This window comes from Dunckerocampus dactyliophorus, chromosome 12 (genome assembly GCF_027744805.1).
Source record: "Dunckerocampus dactyliophorus isolate RoL2022-P2 chromosome 12, RoL_Ddac_1.1, whole genome shotgun sequence".
Classification (NCBI taxonomy): Eukaryota; Metazoa; Chordata; class Actinopteri; order Syngnathiformes; family Syngnathidae; genus Dunckerocampus; species Dunckerocampus dactyliophorus.
Window position 1 is genome coordinate 21828657 of NC_072830.1, and position 20815 is coordinate 21849471.

At 38.1% G+C, this 20815-nt stretch overlaps 2 protein-coding genes across 3 annotated transcripts; one reads left to right on the plus strand and one right to left on the minus strand.

Moving 5' to 3' along the window:
* The first annotated feature begins 430 nt into the window (after positions 1-430).
* On the plus strand, positions 431-16588 carry vmp1 (vacuole membrane protein 1). 2 transcript variants are annotated; one of them, XM_054793610.1, is made up of 12 exons: positions 431-462; positions 918-1027; positions 1324-1456; positions 1604-1694; positions 3332-3442; positions 6788-6955; positions 7149-7280; positions 10364-10444; positions 10642-10758; positions 11569-11630; positions 14190-14289; positions 15424-16588. In XM_054793610.1, the coding sequence occupies exons 2-12, from the start codon at positions 949-951 to the stop codon at positions 15565-15567; spliced, it is 1218 nt and encodes a 405-aa protein (XP_054649585.1). In that variant the 5' UTR covers positions 431-462; positions 918-948; the 3' UTR covers positions 15568-16588. The 2 variants fall into 2 exon arrangements, with proteins under 2 accessions (XP_054649585.1, XP_054649586.1); XM_054793611.1 differs by having other exon boundaries at positions 453-578.
* On the minus strand, positions 12819-20689 carry tubd1 (tubulin, delta 1). The gene is made up of 8 exons (XM_054793604.1): positions 20233-20689; positions 19987-20134; positions 19706-19922; positions 19406-19637; positions 18302-18466; positions 17502-17630; positions 17234-17417; positions 12819-17000 (listed from the first exon to the last, which is right to left on the minus strand). The coding sequence occupies exons 1-8, from the start codon at positions 20381-20383 to the stop codon at positions 16886-16888; spliced, it is 1341 nt and encodes a 446-aa protein (XP_054649579.1). The 5' UTR covers positions 20384-20689; the 3' UTR covers positions 12819-16885.
* Positions 20690-20815: the final 126 nt, after the last annotated feature.

Consider the following 20815-nt stretch of genomic DNA (forward strand, 5'->3'; position numbering starts at 1 on the left):
CTGACTGAAATATACATAGACCCTGAAGAGGGAAATACTGTAACTTGAGTTTGTTTTACACTACATATATTAAATGACCTTAGTTTTTAAGTTTTCCCTTTACCTGCAATATTTAGTTTAGGTTATACAAATTAAAATTACACTCGTATTGCGTTAGGTTACAGAAAATACCGTATAGCAGTAGAGTATGTGTCGGCAAATTTGGCAACCAACGATTGGATCATAACACAGTTGGAGGAACTACTACTTGTTCATATTTTCACAATAAAAGTACACTATTGAAAACTATGACGAATTAGTTAAAATCAAGCAATATGAATTTGACTAACGTGTTTGTTTTAGTTTCAGCTACTAAGTCTACTATCTGGCGGAATTAACAAATACCTAATTCTGCTTACCACCCTCATAAGTTTTTATTTAGACATTCAGCGTTTACTTCCGGGTGAAGAAGGCAGGAAATAGGTACGGCTGTCACTTCATTTGAACAAATACGGCACATTCTTCCCTTAAACATCGTGTTTTTGTGGCCAAATAGTGTCTGCTGGGAAGATAGGAGTTGTTTTTCATATTCCACATGAGTAAGGGATCCGTATTTATCTTTCAAGAAGATATTTGAATGTAGAGTTCATACGTCCCTCGCTTAGCACGTTGGCTAACCGGTTAGCATGTGGGGGTGATGAAATGTACATTCATGTCCTAAAGAAGACTCCAGCAAGGTTATTTTAGGCAACTGTTGACGCTAGAGTCTTGAGGCACCCAACAATATTTCTTGCTTGATCTTGTTCAGTGTTTACGCTGTCAACACTATGTAGGCTGTTAATATTTGCCAAGGAGCCAAACTAGTAGTACTCGGATCGCGTTATGTTCTCATGCATTGTAGGAACTTGGATTTGTAATTTGTTTTCTGTTCTTCACAGAGACTGCCTGGTGAGTTAAAGGTTGACTGACATGGCAGCCAATGGAGACAGCTGTGAAAAGCCTCAAAGACGCACAGGTGTTAAAGAGAAACAGAATGGCAGATCTACAGGTTGGTTATATTAGCAATATTAATATTAATTTCCCCTAGGAAGTCCAGCTTGTGTATTTACTTCTGCAGAGTTATATGGTTATGTCTTGATTGAGCTTGCATGACTGATTGCAGGAGTCATAAAAGTGAGCAAGCGGATCAATTGTAGGTCGCACTGTTACAGAATCAGAGCGTAGATCAGAATGTTAGACACGGTTGTAGTATGAGTTCAGCATTAACCACTGACCAAAATGTAGTAATTGATATAGATACAACTGTGACAGAATATAAGGTTGATCGAAATTGTTTTCTTTCAGACTCAATAATAAGAGAGAGGCGGCACAAGGATAAGGAGGAGCGCCTTTCTCTTGTCTTATGGAGGAGACCTGTTATCACACTTCATTACTTCTTCCTTGAACTCTTCATCAAGCTAAAAGAGTGGACGTTGAAGTAAGAAACTGGTTTTCTGCTGTTCAACCATGTTGTTTGTACACACACCATTATGTTACTTGCTGACTTTCCAGCTCTTGTGTAAACACATTGCTTCTTAGCTTTATAACCACAAAACCAAACTGTTTTCTATCCTTTCTTGTTCAGGCTATGGCAACGACGGGGCATTGTGTTCCTAGTTTTGGTGTTAAGTTCTCTCTTCTCTGTCGCCTATTCTATTGAGGGAGCACACCAAAAAGTAAGACCTAGTTGTGTGTGTGTGTGTGTGTTCGAGAGATAATCAACACAGTTCTAATATCACCAGTTTGTTTAAAGATTACAGATAAGTCACTCTTCAAGAGTTTATTGAGCTTGATGTTTTTCAGTAAACTTTGAACATTTGATCACTGGAATGAATGCTGTTTTTGCAGGTTATTTTGACTGTCACTTCTCCAAAGTTACTTCCATTTCTAATAATGAGACGGTCAACAACATGTGATTGATTCATATTTATTTTCATTATGTTATTAATGATGAGAGATACAGTATTTACCTCAAATGAAACAGTGGAACCTCTGAAGTCAAATGCTAAAGGTGTACAATTCTGAAATTTGACGGAACATTTTATGGAACAATATGCCTCTAAAATTGCAAACAACAGAGCTTGAATTGCCATGACCTCAGCAAACCTGACAAAACATGTGACTTTTTTTTGTAAGACTTAGTTTTAAGAGAAGAAGAAGATAGAAGTTATGTCAAGTAAACTTCCAAGACCCCAATTTCACCATACACATCTTTGCTTTTTGTTAAAGGTGTTTTACTTTTTCCAGTGCTTAACATCCTTTTACACTTATGCGACAATGCCACAATGCCATGTCATGAAAGTTAAGGGTTTTTATGTCCTATTATTAACCGTGGTTAGTTTTGTGCTTATAACAGTTAAGAATAATTGAAATACTTACTTAGACATTGTCTGTAGCGTGAATAATGGTTTTATAATTGCAGATTTTAAATCTAAACAAATCAGATGTTGACCTGTGTTCCACAAAAGACTTTATTTGACTTTAGAGGTTCCTATTAAATTTGGTTACAGTCGTCCCTCATTTATCGCGGTTAATTGGTTCAAGACTCGACCACGATAAGTGAATTTCCACAAAGTAGGATTCAGTATTAATAAGTGGAATATTTTCATAGTTAGAGCATAGAAAACCTGTTGATTACTTTCTAAATACGATTTTTACCATTATTAGAGCCCTGTAGACATGAGATAACACCCTTTTAGTGATCTTTACACTCCTATTATTCTTTGTTTACAACACATTGCTCAACTGTCATGTTATGGGATCACTTCAGGGACACGAGAGACTGATGCCGCTTTAAACAAAGCATGCTACTGAGCTAACTAGTTAGCCTTGAATTTATTCATTCTAAACTTAAGAAAGGGTTCCAAGTAGAGTAGGGAAGAAGGACAGCGTAAGAAGCCAAAACGTACCACTTCCACACGGAATGGGAAGACAGCTTCTTTTTACTATGTCATGTCAGACATGCCATGGCTGACTCCATGCAGTGTGACTATCTAATCTAATGTCATGTCTCATCAATGTAACATTGCTGATGCCTAGTGACAAGAGTACTATATATAACTTGTCTTTCAATATTTTTTACTAATAAAAGTCCATAGTCAACCACAAAACAGTGGTTATTAATTAATTATGGAACCTAATAAATTGAGGGATCGATGTTTGAACCATGATGTAGCTAGGGGCGACTGTAACTTTAACTTGTATTAAATTTAAATTGATGTTTTCATTAAAAGAAAAATGAAAGCTTTGAAAGTATTTAAACAAATCTGACTAAGTAGTGTTTTTTGTTTTACCTTTCTGTTTTACAATTCAGTATGTCCAGTACCTTGAGAAGAGGTTTCTGTGGTGCGCGTATTGGGTAGGTCTAGGTATCCTGTCTTCTGTCGGCCTTGGGACTGGTCTGCACACCTTTCTTCTCTATCTGGTGAGATAACAAACACTTAGCATCAGCATTTTGTAAATGATATACATTCACATTCATATCCTGTTGAAAATTGAAGGAATGGACATGATACAACTTATATTTTTACTGATAACAAAAGCAGTTTGAATCTTTCAAATGTGTGACTGTGCTGTAATAAGTCATGTCATTAAACAGCATCTGGTTGGCTGGACCAACTTGGTCAATACACATTTTTTGAGCAGATGATGTCGTGACTGCAAACATCCAGTCATCGACTTATTTTTCAGGTCGTTTGTTCACTTGCAACCAAGACAAATACCCTTGCTGTGTGTAATCAACTTTATTCCATAGTGCCTCTTCCGAGCAGTATGTTGTGATCTGTTTGGCCTTGGTGGAAGCATATGCCCCACTGAAAGTCACTTTTTCATGCTTTTAAATGTGGATTGTTGCTCTGCAGAAACTTGCTACTCCTTAAGTTGGAGCGAGAGAGGTTTCTTGAAAGGGAGTTCTAAGAACTACCATTATTTTCTGATGCATTGCATGGAGAAAAATGTTGGCAAATTTCCTAGATTCATGACAATCTTCCTGAAAGTCATGTCATTATTGTGAAGGCTGACGTATTCAAGTCTTTGTCTAGCTCAACAAGGTCCACACAGGTAACACAATATTTGGCTTTTCTTTGTTTGCTTCAGTGCAGGATTGAAGATTCAAAGTGTTTATTGTCATGTGCACAGTAAAGAAACACGATTCCCTGTACAATTAAATTCTTACTTTGCTGTACACTCAGAATACCGGCATAAAAAAATAGTATAAGTAGTGTAAGTATAACAATAGTAAAAAAAAAAAAGGTGTAAAAATAGATAAGACAGAAGTAAAATAAACAATATAAATATTAAGGCATAAAAATGGTATATTCAAATGAAAGAGCCGTGTGTTGTACAAAAAGAGAGTTCTACTGTGATGCATTCATTATTTCCCCTTTTGAAATTTGTCAACTTATTTGTCTGACCAAAATATTATATCCCATAACATGCTGTTATCTTGAAGTGGTAGTGGTGGTGGTTTTACTTGTTGCGAAAGATGAGAAATCCTTAGATGCAAACAGATGGCAAGGCAATGAATTGTCATGGTAATTTGTGCTTATGCTGGTCACATGATTCAGCTGGTTCCATTGCTATAGTTCCTCTTCATTGTTTTACACAATATCTGAAAACGTCAATGTGTATGTTAGTGGTTGGGTGATTCATCTGGAGAAGGTGACCTAATTTGTTCTCACATCTGGGTGTGAGGGAGGTTTCACCACTAGTACGGAACAAGCCTGGCCTCCATTACAAATGACATATTTTTAGTCATTTTGTGCAGCAAGACATGCCTTTAAAAAAAAAAAAAAAAAAAAGTCCATTTTAGGACACACAATCTCTTGTCACGAGATCTCGCGAGATTGAAAACAAGATTTCTCATTTGGAGAAAAACTGTCGCGCCACAACAGGGCAGCCAGAAGCCAATCAGACTGTGAATTGCGCATTGCTACTATGAATGATAATACAGTAATATGGAAGTGGCAATGTGGGAGGCATTATTGGAACCACACATTAAGCGCTTTAAGCACACTAGTAACCTTGAAATCCAACCTATCTCAGTGTTGTCAGTGTCAAAGAGTGACGTGTGGCTGTTTTTTCCCATCGCAGTTGAACAGCTGCTGGCGTGTTAATGTGCCAAGTTAGTAGCAGAAATTAGGGATGTCCCGATCAGATATTCAGGATCGAGATCGGCTGCCGAGCAGCTGTATTTTGAAGATTGGATAATATCAGCTTCCGTCACGAGATCGGGCTGATCCAGTTGCCGTATCACGTTCATAACTCTAGGCCACAGTCCAACATGGCAAGTGCGGTAATGCGCCTCAAAGTTGGTTGCCGCTCGACTCCCGCCACCTGCAAGAAAAAGAAAACGCAACAATAGCTTCAAAACTGATGGTGAGTTTATTAAGTGCATCTCTGCTTTTACCTAGCCATCTTATTCTGTCAAAATATTTTGATTGCAAATTTGCTGACTTGCTAGTCGATCAATTGCAGAGCACATGTGAGGAGTGTGTTAAATAAAGACAACTCTTTTGTATTCTGAGTATGGTAGAGCTTTTGTGTGGAGAGGACGGGCGGCCGTCACCACTCCATAATCTTGCAATGTCCGTACTTGAAGGAAGTATAATAGAGTTGCTGTGGTGTGGCTACAGGTGTGCTTATTGAGGCCAGGTGGCGAACAACACAACAATACAGCCATTAATGATGACATACTAAACAGTCAGTTACCTTGTGACTCAGCCACTGTCAGTCTCTTACCTGTGAGGAGGTGATCCTGGAGAGCTAAACCACAAATGTATGTTGTAAATGTAACAGAAATACTCTTGTATTGCTTCACAAAGCCCCATTCACAACCCATCAATCTGAATGGTAGGACTCTTAATTTTCACAGGTGTGAATGTTAGTGGTTGTGATAGGGCCAAAGAAGAAGATAAACGTAACATGATACAGTGCTGCGTGCTGACATGATCCATGAGCTACTAACACAAACTATTTAAATTCCTCTCTCCGTTCTAATCAGTGTTTTTTTTTTTTTTGCAGCTTTTTTTATCTTCACATTGGCATTCCATTGTAACAGTGGCAGTTAATTGTTGAAAAACCAGCTGAGAGCAGGGGTTACACTGTGGGCAGGCTGAAAGATAAGCCTTATGTACAATATCAGCCCTGTGATTTACATGTCATCAGCTTGGATAGGCACCAGCTTGTTAATGACCAGAAACAGGATAAGTGGAATAGAAAAAGGATGGCTGGACCGTGATCCAAATCTAGATTTTCATATTGACACGAATATAAGACAACACATAAATATAAGATGACCCCTCCTTCTCAAGGACCTGTTTTGGGAAAAATGTTTTTAAAGACAAAATTATTTAAAAAAATAACCTTTTTAATATAGGTGAAAAGCCCACTGACTGATTGAAATTTAAACCTAGATTTGATGACTGCTTCATAGATCTCCATTAACTTAAGATTAGCATCATAAGGCCTTTTGCAAACTTTCCCAACCCTTGAGCCACTTGGATTCTACGGCTGCATCTCTCCAGGTAAATGGTGTGTGTGTGAGTGACAACAAGAAAAGCTTACTTGGGGAGAAGTTGTTTGGTGCCACTTGCTGTTCTATGTGACATATCTCTGTATCTCAATCTCCCCCTCTATATTTGAGTTGATGTGATTTTCAGTACAAGTCAATACAACTTTAACAATAAAGATCAAAGATATACCTTTCATTGGAATGGAATGTAGTAGGTTGACATGCTTCTCACAGTGTTGTTTTTCTTTGCTCTCTTAGGGTCCTCATATAGCATCAGTGACATTGGCAGCGTATGAGTGTAGCTCAACAGATTTCCCAGAGCCTCCGTACCCAGACCAGATTGTGTGTCCACAACTTGTTGGGGAGGAGGGAAGCGTCTCGCTCTTCTCCATCATGTCAAAGGTCCGACTGGAGGCCTGCATGTGGGTGAGTGGAATTTCTTATTATTCCAGTTACCAAAAACAAACAAATAAAATGGTTGCCAGGTCACCGTATGACAGCAGACAATTAGTCCAACTACCTGTACACAGCTCACCTTATTCTCAGTAACATTTTAAGTGCATGTTTTTCAGAAAGCTTTCGCTTTGGTCAGAATTCAAAGAATTGTTTGTGCTTTTAGGGTGCAGGCACTGCCATCGGCGAGCTGCCTCCATATTTCATGGCCAGAGCAGCACGTCAGTCGGGGGCTGATCCTGAAGATGAGGACTACGAGGAGTTTGAGGAGATGCTGGAGCAAGCTGAGAGCGCACAGGTCAGAGGAACTGGCTGATTTTATCTACAAAATAATATATCTTATATTTTTACCTCTCACAAAATTAATTCAGCACATAAATATCTTTTTAGCATATTACGTAAAAATCACAACAATCATACAGATAACAGAGACCTGGAAAGAGACCCTAGCACCTAATAAAATGGACAACAGATTTGAAACAGATAACGGAAAAGGAGGAATTAACTTTTACTATTTTAGATAAAATAGACATATTAATAAGTTGTATCCGGGAGATTTCTATTATGCACTTAATAATGAAGCAGAACTTACAAATACAATTTTGGTAAATATTATAAGTGTATATATATATATATATATATATATATATTTTTGTTTTGAATTATTTTTAGTAAATTGTATAATTTTTGGTGGTGGTATTAATATGTTATCACCGATAGCTTGTTCATGTATTTTGAACTTGTTTATATTTTTTGTAGATGGGGGGGGGGGAAAGCAATGTTAAAGGATAAGATAATATGCAGTTATTTGTAAACTCAATAGCTGCAATAAAGTAAAAAAAAAAAAAAAGGATACACACACACGCATATATTTATTTCTCCCTCGTATTACACGCAGATTCCCGCATTTGTGCTCCGTTATTGTGGGACCTACTCAAAAATACGATGATACATCTCAAGGGGTAAATCCTAATACCATTTTCAATAACTTCTAAAAATTGTTTCCATTCTGAGGCTGGTCGTGAATGTGTTTTCGAACATGTGGCTTGATTTGAACAAAAATTTGCCTAAATCTGCAGGAAAGTAGGGTGGGAGCATTCTTGGCTGAGCATACTTGACTGACCTCACATGATCAGTGTTGTTGGTTTATCCTTGGTATACACTGCACCGGAGTAGTCCGGACAGTACATGTCATGCGGCTATTCCTTTCATGAAAAAGGTTTTTGTTTTCTTGGAAAACAGGTAGTGCTATTTGTTTGGTTGAGCTTAGGAAGAAGAAAAAGAAAATACGGGACACTGACACCAAAATGACAAAAGTTATAGTGCGCTCAAATAGTGTCACTTAACATTTTCCTCAACTGCTATTTTTATTATTTTTGTCCTAATTCTTAATAATTTATTTTGGTTAATGGATATGGTCATCACATCTCTTTCCTCCTTTAATATATCTAATTTGCTCACTCAGCAAATTGTGTGAATCGTCCATCTCAACGGGTAGTCGCTAGTCTTCCGAATGCCCAGTGGACATGAAACTATCGTCCAGTCATTGGTCCCAAAATGCCATGTGACTTGAGGGAAGCCCCTCCCTCCTCACACTTCCAGTAAATCCTTGTGTGTGTGCGTGAGTCACCCTGAGCTCTGCTCCCCCTTTAATCATCCCTCGGGCTTTGTGCTGTCTGCATCTTTCCCTCCCTCACTCTCTTTTCACGGGTCTCTAATTTGAATGACAGACAGTTCTGTCAGGAACCAGGTTCACATGACTGGACACTGCTGAGATCAGATGCTGAGTCAGCAGGAGAGAAATTGGAGAAACCTGGTGCATTGTCAAACTCTCCATCACCTGATCTTGCTTCACCGGTTCTCAGCTCAATGGACCCAAACATCTGATGTGTTCTGTATTCACATATTCCATACTATGACATGACTAAAACACACAAACACAATTTCCACACAGTACAGAGACAGTGCTGTGATCATTTTCGGTTTTAATGTGACATTAACTTTGGATTAATTAAATCGTTAAGTATGCTGTCTGAGATGCACAGAAACCTGGAAAAACTGTGAGTGCTACATTTCTAAATACAGTAAATGTTGTTTATATGGAAAAATGAAAATATACTAAATTCTAAAAAATAAAAAAAAAATCAGGGCATAAAAAAATTGGTTGTATTTGAGTTTTTAGTAATATATTATTTACCTTTTAAGTAATTTAACATTTTAACTTCAACACTAAGCATTGTATTCCACTGTGATGGAAGTAAAACACCCTTTACTCACTTCTGTTGCAGCTTCTTCTAAACTTTTTCAGCACAAGACCAACATTTTTGTTCCTGCCGTGGACCCAAAAATACAATTACATTGTAAAATAACAACATAGTAACATAACATTAAAAAAACACACATGAAACATGATTTTACAATAAACAAAAAAAACCCTTTGACGAGAAAATGTGTCTGCTCGATCATCAATACAACATAAAAGGTGAATCATAAAAATAAAGAGCAAAAATTTCTAGACACCCAAACTTTTTCTGTAATGCTACCAAACTCACAAAAGACAAAAAAAAATTGTGTTATCAATTTTTAATTGTATTTTATGTAAGTGTGTTTATTTAAGTGTGACTATGAAATTTAAAACCACATATTTTCACAGATTCCACACTTTTTTTTTTTAGAAAAAACTTTTTAACTTAACTTTTTTTGAACAAATGTTTGTTTGTATTTCAAATGTATTTGTGTAATTATTACTGTAGTTAAAATACAATATAAATTAGTACATAATTTAGCTTACATGGCAATAGAATTGAATTTGACTTTATAAAAAAAAAATTGTTACAATTTTTAACTCCGCCAAACACAGCGCGGTTATATTTTTGCCAGCGTTTGTTTGTGTTCAAAATAACTTGAAAAGTTCTGAAAGGATGTGGATGAAATTTTCAGGAATTGTCGGAAATGGGAAATGGAAGAGCTGATTAAATTTTGGGGGTGATCCGAAGCACCATCTGGATCCAGGAATTTTTAAAGGATTCTTTTTGGCATTTGTGCATATAACTCCACAAAAATGGTCCGAGCACTTGGGGGGGAAAAAATACAGGACGAGTTTCCAACAGGTTCTACAAAATATCAAACACTGATCCAAAAAATGTAGCATTATTAATTATTATTTTGGTGTGAATCACAATATGGGGGGGAACCTTTGGCGCTTGGTGGAGGTCTGCGCTCTCCGAGTGCTTCTCGAGTTAGATTTACATTTATGTTTTAACATAAAATCACAGTTTCTAAATTAGTTTAAAATCTGCTATCGGAAAGAAGTATCAGGAGACTTTCGCAGCAGTGCCGTATGTTTTTATTTTGTCTAACCTTTCCTGTTAACTCTTGCAGGATTTTGTCACCAGAGCAAAACTGGGAGTGCAACACATGGTGCAGAAAGTGGGATTCTTTGGGATTTTGGCTTGTGCCTCGGTAAAATTATTTTTTAGTCTTTGAATTTTTTTTACACTATTACAGTTACAGAATGGATCATTTTTAAATGTATTGGTATGTGGGATCTTTGATTTATTTATTTTATTTTATTTTTTATTTATTTTATTTTATTTTTTTTACACTATTACTGTTCAAGAATGAATGATTTTTAAATTTATTGATATGTGCGCTTTTAGATCCCAAATCCGCTTTTTGATTTGGCGGGAATCACCTGCGGGCACTTCTTGGTTCCATTCTGGACCTTCTTTGGAGCAACGCTAATCGGGAAAGCCATCGTCAAGATGCACATACAGGTCAGTGTCTCCACTTAACCGTATTGGAGGTGGCAATTCATATAACAAACTTACACTTTATGGGGAAACAAAAAGACATACAAAGTGGAACACTTTTAAAAGTTGAAACAGAAGGTTTATTGAAAAAAGGAGATGCCCCTTAGGCTTTGGACTTCTTCAGTATCTCCTAAATCAGAAAGCCCTGCTAATTAACGAGATAACTGTTCAGTCTTCCACACAAGTGACTAATATGAACCTTGCCTGAGCAAGTTTGTGTGTTCAAGTGAGTCACTGAGTGATATACAGTACCTATCCATTCCTTGGGGGGGTACCAGCCAGTGAGCTCACCATCAGAACTTTCAGACAAAGAAGCCCGTCACCCAGCAGGGGTTCTGGGGGATGTTAACTGGACATTAAGTTCTGAAGAGCTTGAGGCTTTGTGTGTGTGTGCATGCTTTGAACCTAGTGGACATCACATGTCATATCCTGTCTGGGATTGTCCAGGGGGTCCATGTGTCATCCACTTTAAAATGCTGATCACTTTTATGACTGAATAAAAATATTGTGGTTTTCCTCCCCACTTACTTTGTAAACCACTCAAAGCTCCTTGCTGCTCAAAATTGAACATATTGTCACATTTAGAGTTGGGAATTAGTGGTTTAGTGGAAACTGGTGGGTCTGGTGTGAATTTCTTAGCGACGTTCCTGCACATAATATTTCTGTTAATCAGCCTTCGTCTGCTGCCATGCAACTTTGGTAATACATGGTATGTTCTTGGTACATTGTGCAGTGTATGATTGTGTTTTATTACATTCTCTCATCTTTCTACAGAAGCTGTTTGTGATCATCACCTTCAGCAAGCACATCGTGGAGCAAATGGTGTCCCTCATTGGGTAGGTGTCTTCATGTGTTAGTCAGTCAGGTGCTTCATGGGGTCTGATTGTAGTTGAAAGACTGTTTGTCTGATGTTGACTGATGATCAATTATAACAAACCCCATTCACATTTTTGCAACATTGGTGGTCATGCATGTGAGGTCCCATTCAGACATGTTGATGTGACTCACAGTTTCCTCAGCAACGTGGGAAACTTGATTCTAGACTTAAATAATTAAAACCGCCTGAAAGAAATGCTTTTTTTTAGTGTTACTTGTTTAACTGAACAATTGTTACAATTGAGGAGTGAAACACTTTTGTCTTTATTGTGCCTCCAGTTGTCAAAAAGTCTTAATTTATTTATATTTTATGGGAATTTGTGTCCTTTTTATGATTTTGAGATCTCTGTAGTTCTTTTCTTTTGTGTGTGTGTGTGTGTGTGTGTGCGTGCGTGTGTGTGTGTGCGTGCGTGCGGGGGGGACAGACTTTTTTGCTACTAAGTGCCATTTTAACATTTCCTTGTAAATCAGTGTGCCATTACAACCTTTGTGCTTAGTAAAAGTCTTAGTGTTCTTTTCCCATTAAATTACATACAGTATGACCTGACTACACAAATATTTTTATCAACTTGTAGTAAATTAACATTACTAGCCTTCCATTTAATGCGCTAAACTTATTAAATATATAAATATTGTTGTTAAATTATATAATTCCCTGCAGTTAGGAATTACATGCACAACTTTCAATTCAGCACACTCCTTCAATTTCATTTACTCGCATTTCTGAAGAGTTGCAATGACAGCATGTCCAGTGTGTGTAACTAACAAGTAGCAATATACAGTACAAGTATGTTTCCTATTTTAGGGAACGATTGCAATAGTTAAGTTGGCAAAATAATACTTTTTTTTTTTTTTTGGCTTGGTAACAAATTATATGCACCATTGTCACACTAATGAATGCACAATGCAATAGCGTGTATTATCCAAAGATAAATTTTTTGTGAAATTCCATAATTTTCTGAGACAGGTAATAATGTATATGTGCCTAGTAATCCAGTATAACAAATTACAAACATATAGTGCTGAATAAATATATTAAACCATGACCCAATGTGAAGTTTATGCGACTGCTTCCCTGAATTAACTGCATTGGTACATTTTATATAATTGTGAACACACTAGTATGTCGAAGCTCATAAACCAAAATTATAACAATGTTAAATACACTAGTAAGTAGAAGCTCTTAAACTGAAATTAGATTTGTAATGGTAAAACATGACTATTATTTTCCAATTTACTGTTTACCAGAAAAATAACCCTGAAAAAAATATCAACACACTATTATTTCTTGATGTCAAATTATAGTTATTTACTTACATTTCTAAACAGAAACATTTATTATCCAATATTCATGTTTTTGGTTATTGTGTGGGGAAACAAGTTGAGCAGCTTAGTAGATTTTTACTTTTTGTTTTTTTTTGCTTTACATGTTTTTAAAATATTTATTTTCTTGTTTTTTAGGCCAAGTGGTATAATACATATATTATGCACTGTATATGCATAGTGATTGTTAGTAATAAAATTGCACATATACAGTACATAATTATATATTTATTCTTTTTAAATACCACTACTTTATCAGATACACATATATAAATGTATAGCAAATAAAAACAGTAAAGGGTAATCAATTTGTCAAGTCTCAAAATAATTAAAAATGAAGAATTATACAAAGCTGTTTTTAATATTTATTTTTTTAAAACACCATAACATTAAAACAAAGGAATAAAGGGAACTCCCTTACTATCCACTGTGATGGCTGTGATGACATGACCTCGGCTTTTTTTTTTTTAATTGATGAGTTGTTATTATTGAATCCAAATTCAAGGTTCTTTCCCGTGACCGTCTGATAGCCTTTGGTGACTCACCATGATGCGCAGCCTGTCTTGGTCTTCATGTATGCTTGCGTGGCAACATGGGGAGATAAGAACGAGTCAGCTTTCAATTGAAATGAGCAGTCATTGGTATTTGTATTGTTCCGTGTCAAGGTGTGCTTAGTCAAGTCTCAACAGCATGTGTTTGTCCTCATTAGGCCCAACTAAATTGAAGCTCCAATCAGTGTATCTCAGTATTTGAAGTATATGCAGTATTAGTAATATCAAGCACAGTAATGAAGTACATTTTAAATAATTGTTTCCTAAAGTACACAAGACCATTGTGATTGCCTCAATTCCTCCCAAGAGCTCGTGCACCTTTCCAAATAAGGATGCAAGTACGCCCTGATTAGATGTCTTTGCATCCAGATGGTGGTAAGAGTGATGACATCATGTCGAGTCACTTCCCAGTTGAAGGGGCTGACACAATTGCCTGTGGAGAGCTAAGGAGCATAAAAGGAGGACTGAGGTCCGAGAGCTTCAGTCCTCTCTCCTCCTGCTGCTGGGCTCACATGCAGAATGTCCGCTCTCAGGATCTTTGTTTGATATAGACAACTTATTTTATTCAGACTCTGAAGATATTTGGCAAGGGTAAGTATACAATTCTAATGCATCTCTTGGTTTGTTTTGGTTCTCTTTTGCCAGGTCTATACCCAAAGTAGGGCCATCACTCCAGAAGCCCTTCAGTCATTACTTGGAAGCACAAAGAAACAAGCTGCATCATGGTGAAGGAAGGGCACAATCGGTAAGGACGACCTATTTATTATGCGATTACAAGCTTTATCTTTTAATGCAGTTACTGGGCATGACATTTAGATGGGAAACTTGATTCATGACTTCCAGTGTATAGTTTGCTTCTGAGGTACTTGGACAGCGGTAAGAGTTTTTATGATTTTAGTCTTCATGGTGGATTTGAAATAAAACAATCAAAATGATAGAAGTTTAGAGAAATATGGCATTTATCATTCAGGAATTATAGCCGCTTTTGCCTCACTTTAAGGGGCTTGATAGTATTTATTCTTTTCATTTACTGAAGAGAAAAGTGAGGGTAGCAAGACCATAAATAAGCAGCAAACAAAGGCCCGGCAAAGCATCACCAGGTAGAAAAGCTCCTTTGCAGTTATCCTAAAAAAACAGTAGAAGTCATAATAATATGGTCTATTACAATGGTGTCAATTGTGAAACCTCTTAAATTAAAGCTGATACCCTGTACTTAGGTACATTTTGATTATTTTAGTTGAACCCAATTGTGGTGGTATATAAAAGCATAAAAACTGTCACTGTGCAAATACTTTGGAATACTTCTGGAACTTACAGTAACTGGACAGTCAATAACTTTTGTGGTGCCCCCTATGGGTTGTGTTCAAAAATGCTTTGGAAGACACACCAGCAACATGTTATACAGATATCCTCAAAGTTTTATAATCATTAGACAAATGGTCAATGACTTATGGGCAATTAGTCCCATCCATGATCCTGCAACATTTAGCTTGATGGCAGCCATATTTTCAACCAGTCTTTCTCAAATTTTACAGACATGTGCTTGAGTCCCCCAAAGATGTGTGATACAAATTTCGTAGTGATTCAGCTAAACACTGCAAAGTTACAGTGGATGTTTCTTAGGCAACATAGTAGCGGTGCATATTTTGACAAATTTTAACCCTTTTGTGTGTAGCGGTTCAAGAGTACAAGTAGAAGATGCCCTATCTTTTTCATCAGGTAGCACATAGCTCAATATTATTAATTGTAAGCTTCGGATTCATATTTGACTGCTACTTGCATTTGGCTACTTGTAAACTTAATCTGTAAGCCACCAATAGCAATAATAATGTTGTCACCAATAACAACAGCCATCTATGACCACTGTATGACTTTCCAGGATGACAACTGGCTCTCATGGCTGTTTGAGAAGCTGGTGCTGGTCATGGTCTGCTACTTTGTCATCTCCATCATCCACTCGATGGCTCAGACCTACGCCAAGCGGCTGCAGCAGCAGAGACACTCTTCGGAGAAGACGAAGTGAATTTGAGAGGAAGCTGTACGAATATCCAGGAAGTGATTCCTGTGGCTGCTCAGCCCGTGCCCGCTCACTCAAAAACAAACCTCGCCATCTTCACGTCCATGCTCGGAGGCTGACTACTAAAAACCAGACTATGTCGCCTCTGTATGTGTGTGAATGTGTGCGTGCGTGTGCTCTTAAAATCATTTGTCCCCACCTTCTTTTGTAGCTCTCATCTCCCTCTCTTGGTGTGTACAGAACACCTGATTCTCCTGCTGATTCAGTGGTCTTACTTGCGAATGATTCCATTTTGTGATCTCCAAATGAAGCAGTGGTCTGGCAGTGTCTGCCATACACAGGCACCGCCTAACAGACGCTACGCCTTACGCAAAGCTGGGAATATCTCCCTTGAAAATAGTTCTCAACTTTATATTTAATTTTGTAACATTTATGTATGAATGACTTTTGATTTTGTTTGTACATTGTGCTGCCAGGACAACTGCTTATACATGCTCTCACTCAATTTTCAGGTCCTGTTTTTGACCTATTAGACATTAAGATAATTTTTTGTTTTGGGGTTTTTTGGCTCCCGGGAAAAAAAGGAAAAAGCAATATCAATGTAAAACATTTGTTGTTGATGGTTTGAACATTGTGTAGATATCTTAATCTTGGACATTATGCGTAAGTGTATTTCTATTCTAACAATAGGCGGGCAGGATTTACCTTGAATCCAACAGGGAGTAACATTGTTTGTAGTGACACTGTACTTAAAACTACCAGTCCCGTTTCTATTATCTAATATTAGTTTGGACCTTTGGAGTGGATCATACATAAAACGTACAAATCATGGTATCCAAGTTGGAGTCTGTCATTGGTTTGATTGTAAATGTATAGGACGCTTGAAGAACTGATCATCTTTCAGGTAAGTCAACAGCAGAGTGGCACCCATGCAATGAATTGCATCCATGTTGTGGTTGTTATTGCAATGTGATGGCTCCTCTGTGGCTTTCTTCCTGGACACCAGTTAGCCACCTCCTCAGCTAGCTTATCAGACTGGTGTTGGCTGTTATGTCTGCATGGCAACAGTGGTCTGTAAGCTGACTGAAGTTGTGGATCCTCAACCAAAGTCTGCGCTTGGAATGATACAACAGTCCGCCTAACCATTACTACAAATAAATGTATTTAAATATATGTGAAGTGAAGTTATTTTATTATTATAACCAAAGTCTGCACCACTGGTGGTTTGAGCAATAAGTAATTTATTCATGATGTAAAAAGTCATGGACGATATTACATGTCCAATGAAGTGGCATCAAGGCAAAAAGACCACTACCAGTCACTTTTATCCATCGCAGCCCAGCTGACTGTAGCTGGAAATTATTTGCTCTACAGACGTGAAGCCGTTGAGGAAATCCTCTTCTGAGATGCCATACTTGGAGTACTGATGGATGTAAGCTCTACAAACAATAAAATGAACAACTAGGTCGGACACAAAAAGGAAATACGTTAAAATGTCCTAGCCTTGCGCATTTGACCCTAATGACAAAAAAATGTCAAGCTTCTAAAAGAGCTGTAAAAATATATATGTAAAATTTAACATAATGGCACAAAATCTCCCTTGATCTCTTAACTCAAAAATTTTCTGCATCTTCCAGAAATGTTTAAAAATAACTTTAAATTAACAACTCACCTGGCAGCAAACATATTCCAGGCCTTTCTCACCATGTTGTCCAACGGTTCCAACAGAGCTTGACTGTTGCTGACCAGTGTAGCCGTCTTTTCATATTTATTAAATGTCACGGGACATTTCCATAAGCTGAAAGCATCTTTCGGTGGCAGCCATGAGCTGTAAAGGGCCGCATCTCCAAAGCCACCTAGTGGAGTGGAATTTAATTCACGTTAATTCTTTGAACAGACAACAGATTCTTTCTTTATTTTAAAGCAATGAGCCTTAAAACCTGTATCTGCACTGAACACGTCTTTCCCTCTCAGTATAAGCAGATTGGCCAGGGAGATGTTAAAACGAGATCCTGTAAGACTTTGGGTACGCTCTGAGACTGGCAGTGGACGCACCTGCCAGTTTATACCTGGCCACACACACAACAAAAAAGTATTTTATAACAGCACAGATAGCTACAATTAAACAACACACCAAAGCTCTTAATCCTGCTCATAAATACACCTCCAGCTGACCTTGTGCCTAGTGGAGTTAATACATGACTGCTGACTAGGGGTGTCACAAGATCTCACGAGATTAAGACGACAAGATTTCTCGTTCCGAAAAAAATGTCCCATGGGTACTAGGCCTGGGACGATAATAAATAAATCACAATAAATGAAAACAAACTAGACAATTTTGCCGGCCTCAATATAATGCCATGTGCATGTCTTTTTTCCATGTCTCCTACCTCCAAACAGTAAGAGAGTTCACTCTGTGCAATGGTTTCAGCACCTTGGCGTGTTTGTTCCATAGAACAGCATGAACAGAGTGAGCCCTTTTGTCAGTCATGCAGTCTCTTATCTCAGTGGGTGGAGGTGGGGCCGGTAGCATACACACAGAGTGCAGAAAAGTGTAATGTAGTAGAAATTATATTACTAGATTGCAATATATGGTGAAATATTCTTTCGATTTTTTTTATTGTACTTTTCTTAAAAGTAATGCTAGTATCTCATCTCCTTTTCCTAGACCCAATCTCGTGTATCGTCTTGTCCCATGAACTGAGTGTCTCGTTACACCCCTACTGCTGACTCCACTTGCCTTCTTCCATTTTTGTGTTGGAGATGAGCATCTGACGCAGGTGTTTGAGCAAAGCTGGCCATAAAAAGGTGCTGTATGCTATGGAGGAACTGTGCATCTGAGGGATGGTGCTCACACTGAGCAGCTTGTACTCTGGGTGGCACACGAGGGCACTCACAAGCTCACCTGAAGGGAAACAAAAATGACAGCATGCAATAAAATGTCATGTCCCAAGGAAATCATTGTTTGGGCAAGATACTTCCAAAATGTAATACAGTATGTTACTAGTGACTGTCATTTTAAAGCTACTACTACATACAATATTACACAACTTCTGCGTCACTTTCACCAAAACTACTGCGGAATGCAAATGTATGGTGTTTTACATATTGATGGCCATGCCAAAACAATAGGGTTACAAATTGTAGCAAAGCAAAGATATGGAATAAGTATATTAAGTGAACATTTTTACTTGAATTGCACACTGAATGAGTAATTTCCTGATATAGATTAAGTCATACATTATTGGTCACGTTCAATAAATGACAAGTACGTCTTAATATTGTTGAATTTGGCAAAATCTATGTTATCATTGTGAAGTTATTGTTGTTTGTTGATGACTTCAAGATGCATCAAGTCTTTGTGGGGCATTTCTATTATTTCTTTGTAGTCGAGATGATATAATTTTCATAATATCCGGTTCCTTGTTGTATTTGACAACAAGTACAGTATAGCTTCCTCCGGTCTTCTACTGAACTTGTAGATTTTGCAGACGGCCTTCAAATGCCTTGAATTTCCCCTGCGTCTTTAAGTCACGCGCTGTCTTGGTAATGTCTGCGTTACATTTTGTCAAATCCTCATTTATAGAGACATATGTTCCTTTCAGCAGAGAAAGCTTGCTTCTCTGCCTCAGCAATGCCACCTCGTTTTTTCGTTAATTTGATGATGATGACCAGTGTGGTGGTGTCATTCCTGTCAGATTGGGATGCATCTATTTACTGTTTGCTTTCAAAAGCCTATGCTTCTCGATATTTCCTCCAACTACTATTTTGAAATGCAGTGGAAGTGCATCATTACAACAAATTGCATTACTTCAGTAACCGGAAGTCATGCAGTGTTCCTTACCCAGGGGATTCCTACTGTAGACTCCATAGGAATCAGCAGTGAGCGCGGGCTGCAGGACGCCACCCAGGTGATGAGCGATGACCTTATTGATATCTGATATTGAGATATCTTTGAGGTGAAGCCGCTGACTGCAGATTCTGTGCACTGTGTCGTTCTCGTGCACCAAGATGGCGTCTGACAGCTGGTATAGGTGATGTAGTGTTAGCACAGAGTTGTAGTTCTGGACGATCACCTGAAAGATGGAGAAGTAGTAGATTAGTGAAGGTTTTCTTCCACAGGATGGCTTCCATTACTCCTTACCTCTCCTTTCCCGTACGGCCAAGTGAGGTGATTGACAATGAAGGATTTGGGGTACATATCCCGTAGACACTGAGTGACATATGTCCCCACACCAGACCCCGTTCCACCTGCCACACTCATCACAGGCATGAACCCACTCAGTCTGTCACAGCGTTCTACCTCTCGTCTCATAAGGTTTTCCACCACTTCTCTGTGACGAGGGCCTTGAACACAATAACTACAGACAAGTCTGTCTTAGCTTTATAATATGCATTGTATGGCATTTTCTACATGAATCACACCCGTTAGCCCAGTTGTTTCCACATCCCTGTCGCTGGTTGAAGCTTGAAGCATCATCATACTTCCACTTGCCACGTTTTGCTGTCTTGCTGAAATTCTGCTTGATGACTTTTGGCTCCATGTCGATCAGCACTGCCCTAGCAACGAAGTCTAAGCAAAGATCGTCTATGTATGACAGTGCTTGCTTAATCATTAAACAGTACAGTGACGGAGGTATTACGGGGAAGTAGAAGACATTGTTACGGTACCTTCATGTTTCGTTTGATAGAAGAAGCGCTCACAGCTAGCTGCGCAGTATGTTTTCCTCTGTCCTGTCTGGGCGTCATTGTATATGATGTCAAACAGCTCCAAACCGATCTGGTTGCCGCACTGACCCAACTGGACCGTCACCACTGACATTTGTCCCAAGTGAAGTATAAGAACTATTTCCTAACTCTTACATTTAGTTACCGATCGAAAGCATCAGTTAATTCTCAAATCCACGCAGAAATACTATTTGAAGCAACTTCTTCGTCTTGTTTTTTTTAACTTGGCAGTTGGCAAGTGTGCATTACCGCCACCTTCTGAAGGAGTGTGGTTCGAAATGCTAACACCAACACCCCCACCCCAAAAAAACCCTCAAAATTCTTTTATCTAAAACCTGTCTTCCTTGAGATTTTTGAAGCAATACTGACGTGCTTTCATGACTCCCGCCATGTAAAACCCTCGTAGTCTACAATTGCTGAATTTCAAAATAATACTTCCGGTGTTGTTTAAACACGTGCATGTGTAACTGCTGACTTTTGGTCAGAAATGATTCAGGCACTGCCTCTTTACAAAGAGTGGTGTGTA

Excerpts from the sequence above, each read along its gene's own strand:
- vmp1 (XM_054793610.1), top strand. The coding sequence starts at position 949 with ATGGCAGCCAATGGAGACAGCTGTGAAAAGCCTCAAAGACGCACAGGT. Across the intron at positions 1,457-1,603 it reads CTAAAAGAGTGGACGTTGAA|GCTATGGCAACGACGGGGCA; the intron begins GTAAGAAACTGG and ends TTTCTTGTTCAG. Across the intron at positions 7,281-10,363 it reads AGCAAGCTGAGAGCGCACAG|GATTTTGTCACCAGAGCAAA; the intron begins GTCAGAGGAACT and ends TAACTCTTGCAG.
- tubd1 (XM_054793604.1), bottom strand. The coding sequence starts at position 20,383 with ATGTCAGTGGTGACGGTCCAGTTGGGTCAGTGCGGCAACCAGATCGGT. Across the intron at positions 19,638-19,705 it reads GGCCGTACGGGAAAGGAGAG|GTGATCGTCCAGAACTACAA; the intron begins GTAAGGAGTAAT and ends TCCATCTTTCAG. Across the intron at positions 17,001-17,233 it reads TGGAATATGTTTGCTGCCAG|AGCTTACATCCATCAGTACT; the intron begins GTGAGTTGTTAA and ends TATTGTTTGTAG.